We start from the raw sequence: 23,916 nt of genomic DNA, 5'->3' as shown, positions 1-23,916 counted from the left end.
GTGTGCACATAGCTACAACAACATTAAAAAATTAAGGAACTATGGCTTGGTCGTGACAAGAACTTCCAGATATAGTGAAACTACAAATCCCAGTAACCTAGCAAGGGGCAAAGATTAGGGATGCTAGAAGGTATAGCTTAACACTTACAAGAGATCTTGAGTTCAATTCCTGAAATTTCCCACTCAGATAATGCGGATAGAAAAAACACCTTCTTAAAATCCTTTAAAGACTGGAAAAACTGGATTCATTAATCTAGTGAACAAGGCAATCTGCTGTGCAAAACTGATTTTAACTCATTTGGGGGATATAGAGCAAAGTCTAAAACATGCAGAATCCAAACTGGAATCAAATAAATAAACAAATCACAATTATGAAAATTTGAGAATAAACGCAATGCTATTTTAGACATTACTGGACATTCGCTGACAAGGCTATTTTGCATACTGTTTTCAGCAATCCTGCCTGCCTGCCTGCCTGCCTGTCTATCTATCATCTATCTATCTATCTATCTATCTATCTATCTATCTATCTATCTATCTATCTATCTATCTATCTATCTATCTATCATCTATCTATCTATCTATCATCTATCTATCATCTATCTATCTATCTATCTATCTATCTATCTATCTATCTATCTATCTATCTATCTATCTATCTATCTACCATCTATCAATCAATGTGGAACAAAGGATGCAGCTTAATCTTATTCCATCTACCTTTAATGTTTCCTTCTTGTTGTTTCTTCCAGTAGGAGATACACACTCCTTATCAGACCCGTTGCAAACTTTGTGCTCAGTCTAGCAAAAGAAGAAAAAAGAAAAGACAGGAATTAGATAAATATAAAATCATTTTAGAAAAGAGCTTTTTTTTATGATGGTAGGAACATTTGTTATTGAAACACAGAGAGAATATGGGCACTCTGAAATGGCTATCATGGGAAAGTGTTTCCGATTTAGAAAATATTCACTATAGATGGATGTGGATGTCACAAAAACCTCATTTACCAGATGTTAAACGGGTAAATTTATTCCCTTCTACATCTGCCATTCTGTCCCTGTTGCTGCTGATAACTGATGATTTAATACATTAACTTATAACCAGTCACTTAGTGATGGGTCAAAATTATAACAGAGCCCCAAAAAGCTATTTATGACCCAGTTCTGAAGTTACGCCACCCCCCAAAATCATGTTGACCATGTTTACCACTGTTATGGCTTATGACTATAATTGCCAGCTCAATTACAGTTGTAACTCAACTCATCTTTCCACCATGGGGAGAGGAGTTAGCACTACAACAAAAACCAGATTTTTAGAAATGTCAGGAAAAAATATTCAAAACGTAATTTGTATATTATATGTATGTATTGACACATATAGACAAATTATTACAATATAGTTTTTAAGGAACAAATTGTAACCACATGAAATTATATTGTCCACTCTTTCTATTGCACTGATCGAGACTATATATATTTTCATCAAGTCTATCTTTGGTATCAGGAACACAAGTTTTTTCCAAAAGCACATAACAATCTCTTTTGCAATGCTCAAGGAGTGACGTAGTCACACTTTTTATAAATAGATTCCAATTTGTTAACAACACATTAATATTTTTAGGTCTTATTACTAAAAACTGATTCAAAGTATGAAGAATATTCAACCAACCAATACAGAAACACCACAAATATAACCAAAGTATGTGTGTTAGCATGCCATAACAGTACATATCTCTAATATAATAGGGCAGACATCTAATTTTTGGGGGACAATTGCCCTCAAATTAAATATCCAAAATATCACAGGTAGTCCTTGACTTACAATTACAACTGAACCTAAAATTAATATTGTTAAGTGAGACATTTGTTAACAGAGTTTTGCTACATTTTACGACCTTTCTTATCACAGTTGTTAAGTGAATCACTGCAGTTGATAAGTTAGTAACATGGTTAAGTGAATCTTCCCCATTGATTTTGCTTGTCAAAAGATCATCACGTGACATTGGGACGCAGCAGTGGTCGTAAGTATGAACCAATTGCCAGGCATCTAAATTTTGATCACATGATCATGGGGCTGCTACATAGGTCATAATTGTGAAAAATTGTTGTAAGTTCCTTTTTTAAAGCGCCGCTGCAACTTTGAATGTTCATTAAGGGCACTGTTGTAAGTCAAGGACCACCTATATTTTGAATAACGTCATCTTAAGGCTATAACAATTCTATTTAACATCCTTTCTCAATAGTATCTCATTTTTATCTTTGACATGGGGGGAGAAGGAAACAAGATTTCCAAACAAAACATTGGACTATAGCCATCTACTCTTTTTTATTTTCTAATAATGCCTCTGAAATCTGCAAGTGACCTGCTTGCAACTGGCCTGCTTAAAGCTATTGTGGATTGACATTACATTTGAAAGTCATCTTTAGAAGTAAATGGAGATAAAAATAAGGCAATAAAAACATTTACTTTTAGATAGAAGTAGTTTTATGGAAAGAAAATCCAGGCCAAAGATTTACACACACATTACAAAGATAACCATGCTTTGATAACTACAAATGTTCCGATAATGTTTGGACTCTAAAAACCAGGACTCAGGGAGAGATGATAAACATTTTGTTCTTAAAATCATACTTGTCTAGATACTCTTTTAACAGAATAAGTTGCCAACAACATCTGACTTGGCTTGATAGCAGATGTTAGGGCCAATGCAGTGCACAGACAGACGTTGTTAACTCATAAATATAAACAAATATCAATATTCATGCTGAGCTGCAGTTGTTGTTATTTGCATTCTGTTCCCACAATTCACTGAGAAAAGAGGCACAACTGCAAGCTCATTTTATTCCAGATTGTCTAGCTTTCTCTCCTCTCCAACAGATGAACAACTACAGTAATCAATATACCATATTTTTCGGAGTATAAGACACACTCCCCCCCCCCAAAAGAGGGTGAGAATTTGGGTGCGTACACCCAATATACACCCTACCCACCAGCCCTCACCCTTTGGGCTCTGCCTCCCAGCAATTTGCCTCCTTGCAGCAAATAGCGAACAACCTGTTTCAGTTTCAGTACAGCCTGATTAGCACAAGCAGCTGATTGTCAGTTGGATCGGACTCCCGACCATCAGCTGCTTCTGACTGTTTCAGGGATTGCCATTGCCGCCTCTGTGCATCCCATTTTCAGCCTCCATGTGCCCTGATTTCAGCCTCCGCACACCCCATTTTCCCCATTCCGATCCCCACCACCCAGAATGTATGGAAAATGGAGCATGCGGAATCCGAAAATGGGGGCGCGGAAGTGGCAATAGGCTATGGCAATCCCTGTAGCCTGAAACAGCTGATGTTGGGAGGCCCAACAATCAGCTGCTTGTGCTAATCAGGCTGTGCTGAAACTGAAATGGGCTGTTTGCTGTAAGGAGGCAAATTGTTCAGAGGCAGAGGCTGAATGCATGAAGATGCTTCATTTAACAGTTTCTCAATAACATGCCATACCTCAATCTTGTTACCAACTCAATGCTGAGGGAGGCTGAAATCAGACTAAAGTGTTCCTGCACAAAACTAGTTTCCTATCTTATACCAACAGAAGGCCTCCTATGAAGACATCTAGATTGAATAGAATTGTCTTTGGAAGTCAGAAATCAGCTGTCCATGCTCCAATTATGTAATCCATGGCAGAACTGTTCTTCTATTCAACTATTAAGCAAGTCAGTCTGATGTGGTGGTGAGGCTGGACTTTTATTTTAAAGGTTCAGAAGCAGAGCAATCAAATATTAGGTATATTCTCCACCTTGAGTTACTTATAAAAATAATAAAGGTCAGATATAAATAAAATACATAAAAATGAAATAAAATTCTGGCTTTGGGGGGTTATTTGTTTGGGTTGGAAGAGTTCTGTCTTGTTTGCTTTTTGGTTTAAGTGACAGAAGAATGGTAAAACTGTTTCTCCCCCCACCCCTCATTTTCACCTTTAGTCAAAAGATATGTTTACAGAAAAGAAAGCAATTGCAGCTTAATTTATTGGCTGAATGGAGAAAAGAAATGGGAATCTACCAACCAGGGGCTGTGTTAATTTTATTCTGGATCAAAGTTTTGGCCTCTGTGTGTCTAACGTAGAGGAAGGTCTTAGGTTCTTACTATGGCTTTAGTAGTTGTTTGATATGCAGAAAAACAACAGGCAGAGATTTTAATAATGGAATGATACAGAATGCTGCCTGCTGGTTTCTGCAGATGAAGCTTCTATGAAAGCTGCTAGAGAAGGAGATAAGGTCCCTAACACAGACTAAAGAGGCTAAGGAGGTCTCTATAAGGGATCCACATATACATGAGCAGATACATCTAAATCTATGAATTCTAAAAAGTGGAAAAACGAAGGTTAAAATGTCTACTAGAAAAGTGGATAAGAGGCAAAAACATTCTCTGGCTGAGGGCACCACTAAAATTGGCCTTTGAATAATATCGTGGGATGGCCTTCCCTCCTTGGCAGCGTAGTGGTTAGAATGAGTATTGCAGGCTAACTCTGCTCACTGCCAGGAGTTCTTCACCGACTCAGGGTTGACTCAGCCTTCCATCCTTCCAAGGTGGGTAAAATGAGGACCCACTCTGTAAATCATTTAGAGAGGGCTGTAAAGCATTATATAAGTCTAAGTGCTATTGCTATTGTTAAATGGGACCATCACATGTATTTGATTAAATTTAGTTTACATTTAATTTAACATAGATCAAATCTCTTATATTCTCCACTTTATTACTTTCTCTTTTCTCTCTAAACTTATTTTCCTTCTTGTACCTGAAAATTACACTTTAGTTTCAACTTGTAGAGGTTCAAAGATGGAGCTTAATTCAAAGCTTTTGGGGAATGGAGACTGTTCTGACCCCCCCCTTCCTCCGTTGCCCACACAGTACACACACTCCGGAACAGTACAAGGGAACAAGGTTTATTACACCAACAGACAAGAGGCTTTGTGGCAGCAAGCCACCAAGACAGAACTCACAAAGACAGAACACACAAAAGCAGCAATCCAGCTTGCCAGGATCCCAGACTAGAGTTGCTGTCCAAAGTCCTTTGTTGATTGCTACGCAGAGCCTGTCCAGAGTCAACCCTTTTATAACCTAAAAAGGGCGTCTCCCAACAGCACCTGAGAGCTCTTTACTGCCTATAATTACGCCCACGCTCCTTGCGTTTGTGGGCGCGCCGGAAACGAGCATCCCGAAACGCCCTACTAAGTCCTGAGTCACTATCCTCTCCGCTGCTCCAAGGCAGGGCAACGGGAGTCCTCCTCCTCTCGCTCTCACCGCTGCTCCATGCCTCTGGCGCCACCTGGTGGCCGACCAGACTCTCGGATTCCTGCTCAGCCTCCGAATCCTGTCCAGGATCGCACATCTCTTCTGTAGCTGACTCGTATGGAGTATCACTCTCGGAGTCTGGTGACAGCGGCACCGGCTGGGCCACAACACTATCCCTCACCGCAGGGCCCTTCCCCCGGGCCTGACGCTCGGGATGCGGTCGAGAGGGAAATTGTCCATGATAGGCCCGCACCAAAGCTGGAGCATGCACAGCCGTCGCATCGGTCCAGGACCCCCCGTCCGAGTCCTCGTCCGCCCAGTCGACCAAATACTGGAACCGACCCTTGAGCCATCTCGAGTCACGGATCCGGGTCACTCTGTGCGATGGCCGTGCGTGCACGTCAGGCGACGACGGCAGGGGTGAAGAGGGACGTCGGAGAGGACAATCCGACCGCTCAGGGATCAGGAGCGAGCGATGGAACACCGGGTGTACTCGCATCGAGCGCGGGAGGGTCAGGCGATAGGCCACCGGATTGATAACGGCCTCCACAGGGAACGGCCCCAGATACCGGTGGTCCAACTTCCTCGTAGGCCGGTGGGACGGAAGATGCCGCGTGGACAACCACACGCGATCACCCACGGCCAATTCCGGCACCGCACGGCGAGACCTGTCCGCCACCCGCTTGTAATCCTCCTTCGCCTGATTCAAGTAGCGGCGCACCATCTGGTGAACCGCCTGAAGCTCAGAGAGGAAATCCTGCGCTGCGGGGACCGGAGAGTCCACGGGGGTGAGAGGGAAAAAACGAGGGTGGTACCCGACGTTCGCCATGAAAGGCGTCGTCCGTGTGGAGGAGTGCTGCGAGTTGTTGAACGCAAACTCCGCCACGGCGAGGTACTCCGCCCAATTGTTCTGCTGCTGGTTCACGAAGCAGCGCAGATATTGTTCCAGAATCCCAATCACCTTCTCCGTCCCTCCATCGGTTTCGGGATGGTGCGCCGAGGACAGACAAACTTGAACGTCAAGAGCGGCCATCAGCCCTTTCCAGAACTGGGCCGTGAATTGTGTACCACGATCGGAGACGACCCGGTCAGGTAGGCCGTGCAGCCGGAACACGTGCTGGATGAACATGCGGGCGGTGGCGCGGGCTGTCGGCAATCTCCGGCAGGGGATGAAATGCGCCATCTTGGTGAGCATGTCCACCACCACTAGGACCGTAGTGAAACCGGACGACGGAGGCAGTTCCGTCAAGAAGTCCATGGACACGGCTCCCCAGGGTCTGTCCGGGGTCGGCAATGGCTGTAGCAAGCCTGGAGGAGCTCCCGTCGCTGATTTGGCCTGTCGACACTGCACACATGACGTGACGTACGTCTGCACGTCGTGTCGCAGGCGAGGCCACCAAAACGTACGGGAAACCAGGTGCAAAGTTTTGAACAGGCCAAAGTGTCCCGCTGCCGGAGTGTCATGACATTGGGAGAGAACCAATCCACGGAGCGGTCCTGCAGGCACGTAGAGCCGATCCCGATACCTCAAAAGGTCCTCGTCAAAGGTCCACGGGGATGTCGGCCCTACCTCTGCCCGCCGTTGTTCCACCCACTCGTCGTTTCGCTGCGCATTCTGTATCAACGACCGTAAATCCACGGGTTCCTGGATTGCAGCGAAGGACTCGACGGGTAGGACCGTCCGGGGGGGCAGGGAGTCAGCAGGGTCTGAGTACTCCGGCTTTCTAGATAGGGCATCCGCCCTCTGGTTCAAGGCACTGGGGATATACGTGACCTTGAAGTGGAACCGGGCAAAAAACAGAGACCACCGGATCTGGCGCTGATTGAGCTTCCGCGCTGTTGTCAAAAACTCCAGATTCCGATGGTCTGTCCGGACTTCAACCTGATGCTTGGCCCCCTCCAGGTGATGTCGCCAGGCTTCGAACGCCGCCTTGATAGCCAGCAACTCCTTCTCCCAGATGGTATAATTGCGCTCGGAAGGATTGAGTTTCCGAGAGTAATAGGCGCAAGGGAAAAGGGTGCCATCAGGGGCGTGAGCCTGCAATAACACCGCCCCCACCGCGATGTCGGACGCATCCGCCTCGACTACAAAGGGGCGATGGGGATCAGGGTGTTTCAAGATCGGCTCCTTTGTAAAAGCGCGCTTCAAGGCCACGAACGCTTGTTGTTCCGTGGACCCCCAGTGAAACGGCACTTTCTTTTGCAGGAGCCGAGTGAGGGGCGCAGTCAAGAAAGCAAAGCCGGGGATGAAGGACCGGTAGTAGTTGGCAAACCCGAGGAGTCTCTGAACGTCTTTCATCCGTCGAGGAGATTGCCAACTTCGTAATGCCTCCACCTTGCCTGGCTCCATCGCAATTCCTTCAGGGGATATACGGTGCCCCAGGAACTTGATGGTGGTCTGCCAGAACTGACACTTCTCCAGCTTGGCAAACAAGCGATGCTTTCGAAGGCGCTGCAAGACCTGACGCAAGTGCTGTTGATGATCCTTCCGGGACGTAGAGTAGATCAAGATGTCGTCCAGGTAGATGACGACAAACTGATCCAAAAGGTCCCGAAAGATATCGTTCATAAAATGTTGGAAGACAGCTAGGGCATTGGTCAACCTGAACGGCATGACCGTATACTCAAAATGTCCGTATCGGGTGCCAAAGGCTGTCTTCCATTCGTCTCCCGCCCTGACTCGGACCAGATTGTAAGCTCCACGTAAGTCCAGTTTTGTAAACACCACGGCCTCCCGGAGCCGCTCCAACAACTCGGGAATCAGAGGCAACGGGTAGCAATTACGGATCGTGATGGCGTTAAGCGCCGGTAATCGCAACAATGTCTTAGATCCCCGGTCTTCTTTTTGACGAACAAAACCGGGGCAGACAAGGGCGAAGACGAAGGCCGGATAAAACCCCGGGCCAGGTTCTTGTCAAGGAAGTCCCGCAATGCGGCCAACTCCGGTTCAGACATGGAGTATAGGCGGCCCGTCGGGAATTTCGCATCAGGTACCAGGTCAATGGGACAGTCGTAAGGCCGGTGCGGTGGCAGTTGATCCGCCTCCTGCTCGCTAAACACGTCCGCAAACTCCACTAAATCCGGCGGCACTGTCACCTCGGCCGAACTGGGCACCTGAGCCGCGCAAACATGACGGGTATGGTCCACGCATTGCAAGGACGGGAACGAGATGCGGTTCTGCGACCAGTGGATCTGGGGATCGTGCGCCCGCAGCCAAGCCAAGCCCAACACCACGGGGAAATGCAGACCCGAAGCCACGTAAAATTGAATGGCCTCCTCATGCTCCCCGAGGATCAGGCACAAAGGCTGCGTGGCGTTCTTGATGGGCCCAGACAGAAGCACCCGGCCGTCAATGGTCTCCACTCGCATCGGAGGGTCTACCGGGCACAGAGGGACGTGATATTTCGTGACAAACGCTGCATCCATAAAATTCGTGGTAGCCCCGGAATCGACCAAGGCATGGGCTGGTATTCCCTGCGGACTACCCGATAAGAGAATGTGCGCTGCAAGAATCAGATGTCGTGGAGGCCCCTCCGCCTCTGTTCCAGCCTGTGCCCGACCCGAAGTCTCCCTCAGATCGGGCTTTCCCCGTTTCCCGAGACGGACGTCCGTCGTTGAGGGGGGGCCGTAGACCGTGCAGCCCCTCTACCTCCCTTCTTGGGGCAACCCGTAGCCAGATGTCCCGGATCCCCACAGTAAAAACACAACCCCCCTGCACGCCGTCTCTCCATCTCCGTGCGTGACAAGCGGGGTCTGGCTGCACCCAACTCCATGGGCTCCTCTCGTGGGACAGGAGTCTCTCGTGGAACTGGCACTCTCAGCACCTCCCGGGACACTCGGCGAGGCCTCCGCCTCTGCAGCCGGCCGTCAATCCGGAGGCATAGATGAACCAACGCGTCAAACGTTGGAGGCCTGTCCACTCTCACCAGCTCATCCTGCAGGTCCTCTGACAGGCCATCCTGAAAAGCATCCATAAGGGCTGGCTCATTCCACTCAGAGTCCTGACTGAGCAGCCGAAACTCGGTAATGTAGTCCAGTAAAGAACCACGCCCTTGGTGCAACTCTTTCAGGAGTCTGGTGGCTGTTTCTCCTTTGATGGGGTCTTCGAACGTCAGCCGAAGATGAGTGCAAAAACCCTGGAAGTCATCCAGCAGGGGGCTCGGCTGAGTCAGCAAAGGCGTAGCCCACCGTGCTGCTGTGCCTGAGAGCAAGCTTATCACAAAGCCCACCTTCGTCTGGTCGGTGGGAAAGTCCTCCGCTCTCAAGGCAATGAACAACCGGCATTGGCCCAGGAACGCCGGGAAAAGTTTCGGACTGCCATCAAACTTATCCGGCATGGCCACTGGGCATTTCCTTCGTTGCTGCTGGGGGGGTGGGGGGTTGGCAGGAGCAGACAGCTGTGCAACCTGCGCTGTTAGCAAGGCAAGTTGCTGTGCGAAGAGAGCATTCTCCGCCTGAAGTTGCTCCATCATAGCTGAATGGAGATACGTTTGGGGTAGCAATCAATCTGTTCTGACCCCCCCCTTCCTCCGTTGCCCACACAGTACACACACTCCGGAACAGTACAAGGGAACAAGGTTTATTACACCAACAGACAAGAGGCTTTGTGGCAGCAAGCCACCAAGACAGAACTCACAAAGACAGAACACACAAAAGCAGCAATCCAGCTTGCCAGGATCCCAGACTAGAGTTGCTGTCCAAAGTCCTTTGTTGATTGCTACGCAGAGCCTGTCCAGAGTCAACCCTTTTATAACCAAAAAAGGGCGTCTCCCAACAGCACCTGAGAGCTCTTTACTGCCTATAATTACGCCCACGCTCCTTGCGTTTGTGGGCGCGCCGGAAACGAGCATCCCGAAACGCCCTACTAAGTCCTGAGTCACTATCCTCTCTGCTGCTCCAAGGCAGGGCAACGGGAGTCCTCCTCCTCTCGCTCTCACCGCTGCTCCATGCCTCTGGCACCACCTGGTGGCCGACCAGACTCTCGGATTCCTGCTCAGCCTCCGAATCCTGTCCAGGATCGCACATCTCTTCTGTAGCTGACTCGTATGGAGTATCACTCTCGGAGTCTGGTGACAGCGGCACCGGCTGGGCCACAACAGGAGACTATGTGCCCCTCACGCAGATAATTTCCATTATGCAAAATTAAAGTTTGTTTAAGCTTCTTTAGATATGTAGGAGAAATTGTCTTGTGGTTTTTTTTTTTAAAAAGCACAGCAACTTCCTCAATGATCAGAGCATGATTTAGTGGAAATATTACACATATAAACAACACATTTGCCTGTCTTCTTTGTGTGTGTGAAACTAGTGTAAACCCAACCATTACCAGGGCAGGTTGGTTTCTATTATACATCAAGAATAGCCACAATCAATTTGCCCTTTAAACAAAGCTCCAGGAAATAGTGACAAAACATTGCAGCTAGGCGTGGGGAGTAAGTGGCTGTAAGATTGTCCCCTCATAGCAACAGTAATAATCAGGAAATTGGTGCTGAGGACCCAACACTGAATTGTAACCAGCAACAAAGCCATTTATAGTGTAGCATTTGAACACACAAACATTTTACTATGGTTACAGAAACCTCCAAATCAGAACATGAAATAATGATTTGAAATCAAGGTACTTTATGAATATGGGCAGGGATGTTCTCTCTAGCTGCGTCAGGTGTGCAAGCGAAATTTAATTCAGAATGACTCTCTGAACATGACTTAATTGAAGTTGGATTGTGCAGAATCCAACAAGTGCAGAATGTGTAAGAATTGTCCTGTTTCAATCCTCTGTGTGTTTGATTTGATGCATGAAGCTCATCCAAACTGGTTCACCACAATGAATACCTGAATAGCCTTAGTATGTCTCCAACAAATGTCTGGGAAATTCAAACAACCAGGATCAAACTAAATCAAATATTTCAAATTAAAATGATCCCTCTGCCGAAATGTTTAGATTTGCTCACCATTACAAACATTTTTTCCTGCTCTGGAGAACATGACAAACCTTTAGAGCTGGGAAAGGGGATGCATTCACATTTGTACAGGTAGTCCTTGACTTATTACTATTACTGAGTCTGGAATTACAGCCATAAGCCTTGCTGGTCATTAAATGGGTCACCATATAACCACTTCTGATTTTATGACATTTTTTTCCAGCAGTCGTTAAGCAATTATTAAGTGAATCCATTGTGCACAATGCACAATTTTTGCCCCAAACTGGAAGAAAATGCAGATTTCTAGAAAGAAAAATCAATTACAAATTGTGGTCATTGAACATGGGACACTACAAACAGCTGTAAATATGGGCCATGTTAGGGAGGAACAACGAGACCCAGTCGTGAAAGAGTTTAAACTAGCTACTTTATTGTTCTATTGCCTAGTTCAAGGCATTGTCCCAGAGTGGCAGTTTGCTCCTGGGAAAGACTAGATAAAATTCAGTGGCGTTCAGATTTGAGACTAATCCCCCACTTGACCCCTCAATTGGAGCAGTCGCTTTCCTATGGTTGCCAACTGCCCATAATGCAATCAGGTTACCACATGGGATGTCTGTGGATGTCAGAACTTTGAATATGGGTCATAAGTAGAACCCTGGGGGTGTCCCTTGTAACTTTAAACAGCCACTAAAGAGGCCAATTCTAAGCCAAAGACTGACTACCTGTACTGTGCTTTGAATTGATGATCAGATACCCTTGAATGTCAGAGTAGATAATCACACCCAAGAACGGCACAAATTAGCGAACCTTTTACTTGTCTCTAGTGTAATGCACCAAGAATTTAGTTATAAACACAGGAAATTCTCTGTATAATGTCAGACATTTTATCCATTCACAGGTCATCTTAATCCAAGTTTAAAAAGCAAGAATTCTCTGTAATCATCATTACCTTATTAGCAGAGTTTGGTGTCTGAGGAATCTCATCCTTCAGCATGGGCAAACTATTTCCTTCCATGTCTTTTCCTGAAACACAACATTCATAAAAGCTTTGAGAACTGCTAAGTACATGCTGCGTTTCTGAAGAAATCAAAAGCAGATATACTACACAACAATAACTACACCTGAGGGTTATATAATGCAGAAAGGGAAGCAGATAATTTTTTCCAACCATATTTCTTCCAAAAATAATGGATTTTGATTTCTGGAATTCTCCCACCACTATAAGCTTTTTCATATTAGGTGGGAGGCTATTATAAAAGGTGATATCCAACAGGTATAGAGGGAAACAATTTAGAGAATTCTATAGAATGCTACCTTTGTATTATTGTTTGTTTTTAAATGTTTTAAGTAACTGCTCCTAGTAGCTTGGAGTCTGGTGGCATATAAATTTAACTTCTTAGAAGGACTGAGCCTAGAAATCTCAAAGCTCCGTTCCCAGCTATCTTCTTAATCTTTTCATGCTGCCTTCCCTTCTGCTTTACATTAGCAACTTGGTCGTTCTTACTGTCATTGTTTATCTTCCAGAAGTACTGCTTAATATTTTTCTGTTAAACCCAATGTTTCAGAGAGATAATGGTCTCACAATGCATATTGTTTCTCTAGTGAGTAAAAGCTAAAAGCAGAAAAAGAAAATAATCTTTACAATGCAGTCTCTTGGCCATGTTTCTATGTGACATCTGTCAAGAGGTTTCAGCTCTTTTTATCCTCTTGGGAAAGCAACTTCATAAGAGATAAACAAAATCCAACTAACTTAAGAGAAATAAAAGATAAACTGTAATAAATACTACATTTAGTTATTAAAAAAAAGTTTTTACTATTGAAGTATATAAATACTGAGTTGTCTTGACCAAAGAGAACAACTAAACACAAAATCCACAAGACAATGCAAAATGAATACTACAAGAAGACCACAGCATGGTAAGGGTGTGCAACAAATGAAAAATAACTCTTTAAGGAGATTTGTGTACAATCCAATTAGTTATATCAGATTACAAGATTCTACAGAACAATTATGACTTCATGAATATGTAGTTCCTATTTTTATACAGAGAAATAAAAATCAGGAGACAATAAGGCATCACACAAATAAATACAAATCAAAATTCTAATATAATTTTCTGGCTATACACGTGATTCATTTTTAACAAATTAATTCCTGAAGCAAAAATCAACTTTTTCCTTGCTTTATCCAGCTTCTGATAGATTCCAATTTTTAATGATAGCTCAGAGAAGAGCATTAGGTGTCTCTCTTTTCCTAGGTCTAATACCCTGCTGCTTCTTCCATACCTCTTCCAATTCTTTCTTCCAAGTTCTCCCTTTCTTTTAATAAGGACTCAAATTTAACCATTATTTTTAAAGAGCACACATTAATTTCCCCAGTTGCTTTGGGTCAGGATGAGCAGAGACCCCAGCTGTTTTATAGTATAGTTCTGGTTACTGTTTTACTCTTTTAGGTGGCTTTAATGGTATGTTGATTTCCCTATATTTTTGCTTTACTATTTCTTCCATGCCCCAAATCTAATTGTTTGAGTTTGGTAGATATATAAATGTTCTAAATAGATACACAAGTTTATTTTTGTTCCTATAAACCTGCCGAGTATAATTAATGGATCAAGAATGACAGGATCCCAAAATACACATATCTGGATGGTCATAGGATGTCCAAGACTGAATTAAGTTCCTAGAAGATTTTGCAAGAGGGTATGCCGACACAATTCTTAACAATAATCAACAGGATGAATAGGCAAAAGTTAGGCTTCTCAGATCTACTGAGTTTCTCACTTGTATTCCAAAGTTTACCAAACAGAAGTATGTATAAAAAGGGTGGCTCAAGATGATAGATAAAAAAACACAGCACTAAGTTCCTGAAAACATGGTCAGGACTATCTTGACCATGTCAGAAGGTGGAACTTATGGACAAATCCTTTCAAATACAAAACCAGTCTTATTTCTCGCCAATATTCTTTGAGCAAGTTAGGAAAGAAAATGTGTTTTATTGGTGCCATCAAATCAGCAGGAGTTGGAAATTCTTCCAGATCTACTATTGCAAATTACAGTAACTGCTCAAAGGTCTTGATTTCTCATTTCCCCATCTCTGTTGTATAGCACATTTTAAAATCTACTGGAACACACTCACCTGGGCTAATGGGATAGATCTCATTATCAGCCCCAAAAAACAAGTTCCGGGTCAGCTTGCGAGGATCAATTTTCTGAGGCGTAGAGGCAGCAGGACAGAGTGAGAACCTTCGCCGAAAAAAGTTTTCTTCCTTCATGGCATGTGCTGTAGGGGTTTTCTGAAATTAAGAGACAAAAACCATCACATGTAGCCTCAATATCCTATTCGGGATTTTGCTGTTTGTTTATTTTTTCTTGCTTAAATCAATCTATTCTTAAATTAAAACGCTGCATTTTAAAATATAGAAATGAACAAATAAGTATGACAAATATGCCAATGATGGAATTTAATATTTTTATTTATTTTAATAAGCCAGTATTACATCTCAACTAAAAGTCTATATAGTGTCTATGGAGATTCTCAGTCATTCAGGTCATGGTTGTCCCAAATATGCTTTTTCAGGAGGCAACAGGACTTTCTTGTTTTTTTCTTTGAAGACACTTCTCATCCAAGAAGTTTCTTCAGCTCTGACTGGATGGTGGGGACATTCAGTCAGAGCTGAAGAAGCTTCTTGGATAAGAAGCGAAAAGTCTTCAAAGAAAAAACAAAACAGTCCAATTGTCTTAAAAAACATACATCTCAACCATTCAACCAAATGCAGCCTAAAATTAATTTTGGTCAGGCAGGTTTAATTTAAAGTACATTGTTTAATCCATGCCTTCTACCCACATCAGGAGCAATCAAGATGCTTTTCCTACCTTCCATTTGTGCTTCTTATATAAGTTCTTGACTGTACAGAAGCCAATGCCTACTTTTCATCAACCACAGAGAATGGTTCTTTGAGCTTTAAATCACACAGATTTTTCCTAAATATTTCAGCTCAGAAATTTTTTATCAACCCATCAGGAAGAAAAGACTGGCCTGATTAAGTTATTCTTTTCTGAAATAATCAGGTATTGATTATTTGGTGCCCACTAAATAAATCAAGTTCAAATATTTTGGCCACCAAACAAGAAGAGAGGACTCATTGTAAAAGACCCTGATGTTGAGAAAGACGGAAGGCAAAAGGAGAAGGGGAAAGCAGAGAATTAAGATGGTTAAATACAGTCATCGACGCAATGAACATGGATTTGGGCAGGATCTCGGAGACAGGAAGGACAGGGGAGCTGGTGTATTGTGGTCCATGGGGTCACGGTAAAGTTAGACACAACTTAAGAGTCTGAACAACAAAAACAAGAACAACATATCTCAAGAATAAAATCTGATTAACATTTATTTAAAAACAACTACAATGTATTGCTTTGCTTATCACATAAAGCCTAATGTCTGGATGTCTATATTGTGTAAAAAATGTCATGCAGTGATGTGGTCCGCTGGCAGCCTGCGGAGCTGGCAGCAAAGTCAGACAGTGAGGAGGTTGAGGAGGAGCATGGGCCAGTCCTGGAGTCTGGGGAAGGCTCAGAGAAGGGCTCTGCATGGGAGGCAGAGATGGTGCCAGGACCATCTAGGAGTTATGTGCTACCTCCGGAGCCTCCAGAGTCAGACATCAGCGAGGCAAAGGAACAGGGGGAACCCGTTCCGTTCCCAGTGCATTCATACGCAGAGCTGCCAGAAGGCAAGAACAGTTAAGACAGAAGGGATGACTCAGGAGTAAGGCTTGGAGGTGATTGGCCCCTACCCTTAGACATACAATAAAGGAGGAGCAAAGACAAGTGAGCCTTTGCAGGAAGCAACTTTGTTCATGCTGGTTGGTTTACATTCGGAAACTCCGTTTTGACTCTTTGCTCCATGTGGCCTTGCCAAGCTAATTGCCAATTAAGTATTTGGCAGCATTTCAAGGAAGATAAAGGTGGGTGCTTATCAGCCTTATCCCAAAAGACTTTGACAGCCTACTGTAGGACTCTTTACAAACTATTTGGGACTCATTACGGGCTGTGAACAAACATAATTCACAGCCTTTGAAATAAAAAGACCATAGCTTCTGCTTTTTACTGTAACTGGTTCAATGTTGGCTTTTTAACCTATGATTCCAAAATTCCTAGGCAATGACTGTGCATTGTACACCCACCCCATGGGAAGACCTCTAAATTGAAGGAGATGGTATAATGTCATAATTATATAGTGTTTACTTTTTTCCTTCTAATATTTTAATTTTTCTCTGTGTATGGGTGCGGGTGTTTCTATTACTGCTATTGAGGGAGAACTGAGTAAAACCATGTTAGAGATCCTGGATGGCCAGTCCAGCTAAATTTAATCAGTAGCAATTAACCAAATAATTATTGGTTAATATCTAATTTATAAGACTATAAATTAAGGATTATTTATGCTAGTTTTCCTGTCTTAATACAAAGAAACAAAACAAGAAAATCTGGGAAATATATTTTCCTTCGCACAATTTTTGCTGCAGTGTATTTACCATTAACATGTATTGGGAATGGTTAGAAATCATGAGCTATAAAATAATTTTCTTACAGGTGCAATTTTTTGCAACGGAACATATATTGCTAAATTACACTAGAGATAAAAATGAATTTCTTAAAAAAATAGGCTTATATTCAAAATACAAATCAGAAGAATTAAGGTGCTTTCAAGAAAACACTAAAAAAAGTTTCATAAAATTAGTTAATCTTTAAAGGTGGAGATCTAATACTATCAGTACTCATAATTTTACCAACAGAAATAAAAAAGAGCAACCAAACGTTTCACAGTCTTTTATTATTGTGTACACAACAGAGAGACTCTTAAAAGTGCAAGGCAGGAAACAGAAGATAATTCAAACCGCCTTTTGCTAAGCTGTTCCAAAAAACTGACAATAAACCTAATGTGTTCCAGGCATTTCAGATATTATTTTTTTATCATGGGATTTATAAAAATGACATTGCTGAGCTAAGCCAACTTTCCGTTTTAGAAGTAACAGATTATCCTTCCATATGCTCCTTTTTTATCATAGCTGTTTGCTGTTTCCCATGTGTATCAACCACGTTGCTCTCATGTGATAAAATGCAGAAATCATACAGAAAAGATAGGATCAATTACTGAAAGATTGACTGGGTGGTAATGTCAATGGAATAATAATTTTCTTCTGTTCCTTGATACTCCCACAGTTTCTCTTACATTCTAGAATGGGAGATGGGCCAAAAAATCTCAAACTTCCTGCATTAATCTACTGCTCTCTCATTCAATCATTTTATTAAATTTTGTAAATTTTAAATTAACAAACCTTTCATATGTCTTTTTAGTGGCTCTTAAAAGGTAAGTGGGAGAGGTTAATCTGAAGGGGCACAACAAGATTATACTATATAACCACCAGCTCATCATTTCACCATGGATGGCAAGAAGAGAAGTTACAATTAGCATTAATTTCTTCTCTGAAATACAATAATGTTCTATAGTAATTAAGAATTCCCAATGAAAGGATCTTAAAGATACCAAAAACTGTGAACTGCTGTGTATGATGGAGGGGAACTTTTTTTAAAATCTCCACAGACTGAAAGAAAACATAATTGGGTTACAGCCCTGCATAGAGCCTCAATGTGGTTTGTTTACTATTATTTTATTTACGGTATTCACCTGTCACTGAGCAGCTCACAACTATTAAAAACAAGAAGACTAAATATAGCATAACATAGAACTGTAGATACTATTAACACTCAAACACAAAACATAAACACAGCAGATGAATGCAAATCAAACATCCCATTCATTATAACCATTGAAAAGGCTCATCAGTCCTACCAACTCCCAAGCATGGTGGCACAGACTCTCCTTAAAGGCCAGAATGGTAGAAGCCACTTTAAGTTCCAGGTGGAATAATGTTCATTAAGAATTTTCAGTAGATCCAACCTGGGAAAGGAGGTCCCTCAAATATCCCAGTGCTGTGCCATTATGAATGGTAAATTCATAAGGATCAGTGTTATGGGTGAAACCCATTCTACAAAAAATCCCTTTTACATTGCCAATTTTGGAACCAAGTATTCCTTAAACTGCAAAGTGTGGGTTCCTAACCTCTGCACTCACATGGCCCTACTCTCCAGCCATCACATTTGTCCCTAGTAATTTAGTGGGTTGGCATTCAGCAATTAAAAACACAAGGACAGGAAGCTCTAGCAACGCAGAAGAGAGTCAGGTGACTCTGGTCTTTTGTGCAACCATATTACAGGGCTCCAGAAAAAAAAAAAACCTTTAAACCATTTAATTTTACAGAAAATTACTGCTGTGTAGATGTAAGGCAGGGGTGTCCAAACTTGGGAACTTTAAGACTTGTGGACTTCAAGTCCCAGAATTCCCCAGCCAGCCTGGCTGGGGAATTCTGGGAGTTGAAGTCCACAAGTCTTAAAGTTCCCAAGTTTGGACACCCCTGATGTAAGGATTAAGTAGTCTTCTCAACAAGTCAAAAATTCCCTCACATGCAAAGTCCAGATTCCAGGAGACAACAGCACGCCGTTTCGCTGCCCTTTTTATGGAGTCAGGAAAAGCTAGCATCTAAAAGCATCCATTCTTCATAGGGCTCATTGCACGAAATACTCAATATATTCCATTAATTACATAAAGATGAAGGCTCCCTTCATTAAGAAAGAGCTTATTGTTTAGCCTCTGATTGTCTAGTGGGGAAATAACTCAGCTTGTCTTGCAATCAAAATGTCATACTAGCAAAATAAAGAGGAGTTAGACATTAGTCTCACTCTTCAATCTCCTACCTATGTTCCAGATTTAAAGTTTAGGAAAAATGTCTTAGGGTTATTCTTTTTATTATTACAATATTCAATGTCAATTTGTAACCTGACTGGTTTAGATACAGTCAAACAAGATAGAAAAGGAAAAAGAACAAAATGCAAAGCATACACAAAAATATTCAAAACTATATTCAGTAAGAGATTAAGAAGAAACAAGCAACCATAATGACATATAACATCAAACCTAAGCTAATTTAATTATAGCTTAATGCTGAAAACAACTATGGATATTCAGAAATAATTTTCCCCTTGATTAGTTAATGGCTAGTTTCACGAATTACATTGATATAATGCCTTTCATTTGATTTTGACTTGTATAATGTGTGAACTCACTGCTGTAGTTTGAAAATTATGTTTTATGTTTCTGAGAGTTGAAAGGACCCATTCAATTGCAGCTTGGAGAACAATAGTTAAGCAAATGGTAGAATAACATACCCCCTAATATATCCAGGTTAAAAAAACTAATTCTATAAAGAAAGACATCCTACTGAGTTAACAAGGCTACGACAGTTCAATTTCATTCCTAGTTATTTGGAGATACAACTCCCAAAATTAAATGGGGCTTGCTTTTGTAACACAAATAGGATTTCCATGTTTAAAAAAATCACACCACTTTCTTTCAACACCTCTAATGTTATATTTCATTTTAACATCTTAAAATTTATTTAATAAAACATGTGCATATGTTTTATTCAATAAGACGATTTCTGGGTACTCTTAAGTATTTCATAAAAGTAGGATTAATAACATGGTTTGCATGCAGACTTCAAGCATTTCTCAAAGTAATGGCTGCTTTCTGTATTATTATTAATATATTTCGTTTCTTCTATAATAAGCATTATATTATTTATTTCATTTTACAGTGTACAGTTAATAACAGGATTGCAGTTCAAGCTATCCGGACATGATATGATGGTAGAATATACACCCTACTCTAAGTCTGGCTGACAACATTGAATTCACTGGCAGAAATCACCAGAGGTGAATTAATGTCTACTTGCGAAATAACGTGTTTCTAAATAGTTCTTAAGAATCCATTTCTAGACCCAGAAAATGCCCCCATCGCCCAGATATTTGGCTGCATGTTTCAGATGTTTGAACAGGTGATTGAAGTTCTGTTCCTGCAGTTTGGGGTAAAAAGAAATGGAGTCATTTGATTTTAGCTTTGGATCTTGCTTTAAAATTGATACAACTTGCCAGACTTTTACACTGCCACGGTTTCCAATTCCCAGAAGCAGTTTGAAGATGATGGGTCAGATAACTGATGCCTGAGATGTGGGAGACAGGATGAAGCAAGAGTTCCTAAAAATGGCAAAACCACTCAAACTTGGGACCATTTCCAGAGAAAAATAGAAAACTCTCCCGCTCTTCTGCCACCTAGTGGCTGCCTAGATTTCTGCAATCTGCAATTTGAATCTGGTAATCTTAACATAAATGCATCCCTGAAAAGAAAACTCCAGCTTTGGTGCGATTTCAAATAAATCTTCAGTAGAATCAGAAAAACAGCACTACGTTTATCAAAGCTGAGATGTCATGTGACTGTACAGTTCAATGCTGAATCTGACTGGGCTGCAAACTCTTATTGCAAGTGTCCTCGGGAATAGCTTAACAAAAAGACACTATTCTGCCAATAAAGAATATTTGTAGCCTAGGTTGAAATGAAGGGTCCTTGGTGCTCTCTGAGCTTTGGTTTGGTTTTTTTTGCAGATGTTTCATTATGCAAACTAGGTAACAGCATCAGTGCTGATTATTTATGTTACCTAGTTTAGGTAGTGAAACGTCTACAAGAAAACAACCAAGCTCAGAGATCACCAAGGACCCCACACTATTCTGCAAAAACGGACCTAGGCAGTTACCATTTTCAGCTTCAACTTCTCTCATAAATGTTCTGTCATAGAAAGCCAATCTCAAACTAAATTTAACACCCACAGGCTTCCAATTCAGATCAACAGCAGGAATAATAGGCTTTTATTATAGTTTAATTGACTTAACCCATTCACATGGTTTAAATACACCAAGCCACAAAATGTTCTTTATAATGCACTTTTAGTCTAGCAAACTTATGAGATATATTTTCTCCACCCTACTCCTGATAAAGCTATTTAGTTAAAATAAATAAATGGGATAATTGTATTATTTTACTCTTTCGGAGCATACAAAAAAGCAGGTTAATGGATGGATAAGATTTCATAAACAAATTCACTTCTCCATTTTAGGTTTTACTAATCTAACTATCAGATGGAAACATATTGACCTTGTTTGCAACATGAATGAGGCTGGTTGCATTTGCTGACTACTGCTGTTTCATGTGTTCTCTGCATCTGTAACACCCAGTATTTATCAAGGAGATCTTGACCTTCTCTCGGGAGGGATCTATTTAGCAAATCTAGTGTAGTGGTGAAGGTAGAGGCCTAGAGGCTAGGATACTGTGTGTTCAAGATCTCCCTTAGGCTTGAAAGCTGTCTGTGTGACTTTGGGCCAGTTACTTCTCTTAGCCCAATTCACATCACAGAGTTGCTGTTGAGGTGAAAATAAGAAGCAGGAGTGTATGTGATATAAAAAGTAACATGATATGATGAAAAAAACTCTCATCTTCCTTGTTTCTTGAGATCATTTGATGCAAATGGAAGCCAACACCAGCTACAAAACTGGCAGCTGTGACATCTCATTGTTGCGTACAATAATAAAAATAATAATAATAAGCAGCAATGCTACATTGGAATATCTGCAAGAAATACCATTTGCCTGCAAGTAAGAATTGATGGTTCACAAAACAGACAAAGTAACAGAAAACGAAGAAGCTAAAGTGTTGTAGAATTTATGAATTCAAACAGAAGAAGCACCTGACATATAACACTCTGGACTTGACCACTGTCAATAAGCAAGACAATGTTTGGATAAGGGAATACCTGAAAAGTAGAGGAAAAAGTAGAGAAGATAACAAAACACCTGCAAAAATAAGTAGAATGACTGTGGCAAAAGAATGCAAAAATGGTACCAATAATACTAGGCACTTTGGGTGCAACCTCAAAATAACCGAAGCACCACTTGAACACCATCGGAACTGACAAAATCATGATCCGTCAGTTCCAAAGGGCAGCTTTACTTGGAACAGCTGACATCCTGTAACATTTTTAACACTATCAAACAACATCGCTTAACCCAGGCCCTTGGAAAAGACTCAACAGATGGCTAAAATTTCCAAATCCTGACTAAACATCAGGCTGACTGTGCACAAAAGAATAACAACAACAACAAGGTCCTAGAAGATGATGGAATACAACTTGAGAATGAAGAAATGATAAAGGCAGTAAAACCAGAAGAAGGCTACAAGTACTTGGGGATTTTAGAGGCCTCTGACTTAATGCATAATAATGTCAAGGGATTAACCTCAGCCAAGTACATTCGACGAATTCGCAAGATATTAAAGTCCAAACTGAGTGGAGGAAACATCATAAAAGCCATAAATACCTGGGCTATACCTGCAATTCGATACTCTGCAGGAATAATTGATTGGACCCAGATGGAGTTGGACAATTTGTACAGAAAAACAAGGAAGCTTATGACAATGAATCATGCTTTGCACCCTAAAAGTGATATTGACCGATTGTATCTACCAAGAGCAGAGGGTGGTCGAGGACTCCTACAAGTGAAGCAGACTGTGGAAGAAGAAAGACACAGCTTGAATGATTACATCCAGAAAAGTGAAGAACCAATGATTAAGGAAGTAAATAAAGGAGGCATTTTGAAGACAACTAAGTTAAAAGCTGAATGTAAGAAAGAAGTAATTGAGAAGCGAGCTGAAAATTGGAAAAGCAAAGCTAGGCATGGCCAATACTTGAAAGGTATTGAAGGCAAAGCTGACCAAAAACTAACTTAGAACTGGTTAAGATCAGGAGTACTGAAAAAAGAAACAAAAGGCTTTATTTTGGTAGCTCAAGAACAAGCCTTAGCCACAAACTGCATGAAGGCAAAAATTCAACAAGTTGCCACCAACAGCAAATGTCGCCTCTGTAATGAGAAAGATGAAACAGTCAACCACTTGATCAGCGGGTGCAGCAAAATTTCACAAACTGACTACCTACAACGCCATGACTCCGTTACTAAGATTATTCACTGGAAATTGTGCCAACAGTTTGGATTTGAGTACAGCAAAAACCACTGAGATCATCAGGTTGAGAAGGTTTTAGAGAATGAGAAAGGCAAGATCTTGTGGGACTTCAGAATCCAGACTGACAGGCACTTGGCCTACCTGACATAACAATAATTGAAAAGAAAAAAGTATGGTTCATTGACATTGCAATACCTGGTGATGCACAAATTGAAGATAAACAGCAAGAAAAAAATCACAAAATACCGGGACTTGCAAATTGAGGTTAGCGACTGTGGAAAAAGAAATCATGTGTTGTCCTGATTGTAATTGGAGCCCTTGGAGCAATACCTAAAGGGCTACCTTGCTATTTGAAAATTCTAAATTTACCTGACTTGAACATTCTGACTCTACAAAAAACCACCCTACTTGGAACAACTTATATCCTCCGACGTTACCTTAACAGTTCCTAGGTCCTTGGTTAGGACTCGAGCTGTTAGGCTACCAGCCAGCCCCAAAGGCTGTGAATCTCACCAAAGATTAACATAATAATAATAATAATAATAATAATAATAATAATAATAATAATAATAATGATGATGATGATGATGATGATGATTCAGTGAATGAAACTGAAATGGCAGTTATAGCAAGAAGTGGAAAACTCACACCTCTGCATAAGATCTCTAAATTGCTACGTTAAGAATCAGCAATATGATTTTCCAGCATCCCACCTCAAGCTGGCATCATGAAAATTGCCGTAGTGACATATCATCC

At 41.7% G+C, this 23,916-nt stretch overlaps 2 protein-coding genes across 2 annotated transcripts in view; both read right to left on the bottom strand.

Annotated features, from left to right (window-relative positions):
• Positions 1-6,316, bottom strand: part of LOC309384049 (uncharacterized protein) — a gene marked incomplete at its 5' end in the record, with an annotated part of 124,216 nt that extends 117,900 nt beyond the window's left edge. Inside the window, one exon of the mRNA XM_081937208.1 lies at positions 4,873-6,316. Within this exon, the coding sequence (XP_081793334.1) occupies positions 5,147-6,316 (1,170 nt within the window). The 3' untranslated portion in view covers positions 4,873-5,146. The remainder of the gene's footprint in view (positions 1-4,872) is intronic.
• Positions 1-23,916, bottom strand: part of OSBPL5 (oxysterol binding protein like 5) — a 140,098-nt gene that overhangs the window by 47,947 nt on the left and 68,235 nt on the right. The window contains exons 2-4 of the mRNA XM_081942309.1: positions 14,338-14,494; positions 12,151-12,224; positions 721-801 (exon numbers count right to left, since the gene is read on the bottom strand). Of these exons, the coding sequence (XP_081798435.1) occupies positions 721-801; positions 12,151-12,224; positions 14,338-14,473 (291 nt within the window). The 5' untranslated portion in view covers positions 14,474-14,494. The remainder of the gene's footprint in view (positions 1-720; positions 802-12,150; positions 12,225-14,337; positions 14,495-23,916) is intronic.

Source organism: Natrix helvetica, assembly GCF_964273705.1.
Source record: "Natrix helvetica genome assembly, chromosome: 1".
In the NCBI taxonomy this organism is placed as follows: Eukaryota; Metazoa; Chordata; class Lepidosauria; order Squamata; family Natricidae; genus Natrix; species Natrix helvetica.
This window is presented reverse-complemented; position numbering and strand designations above follow the sequence as displayed.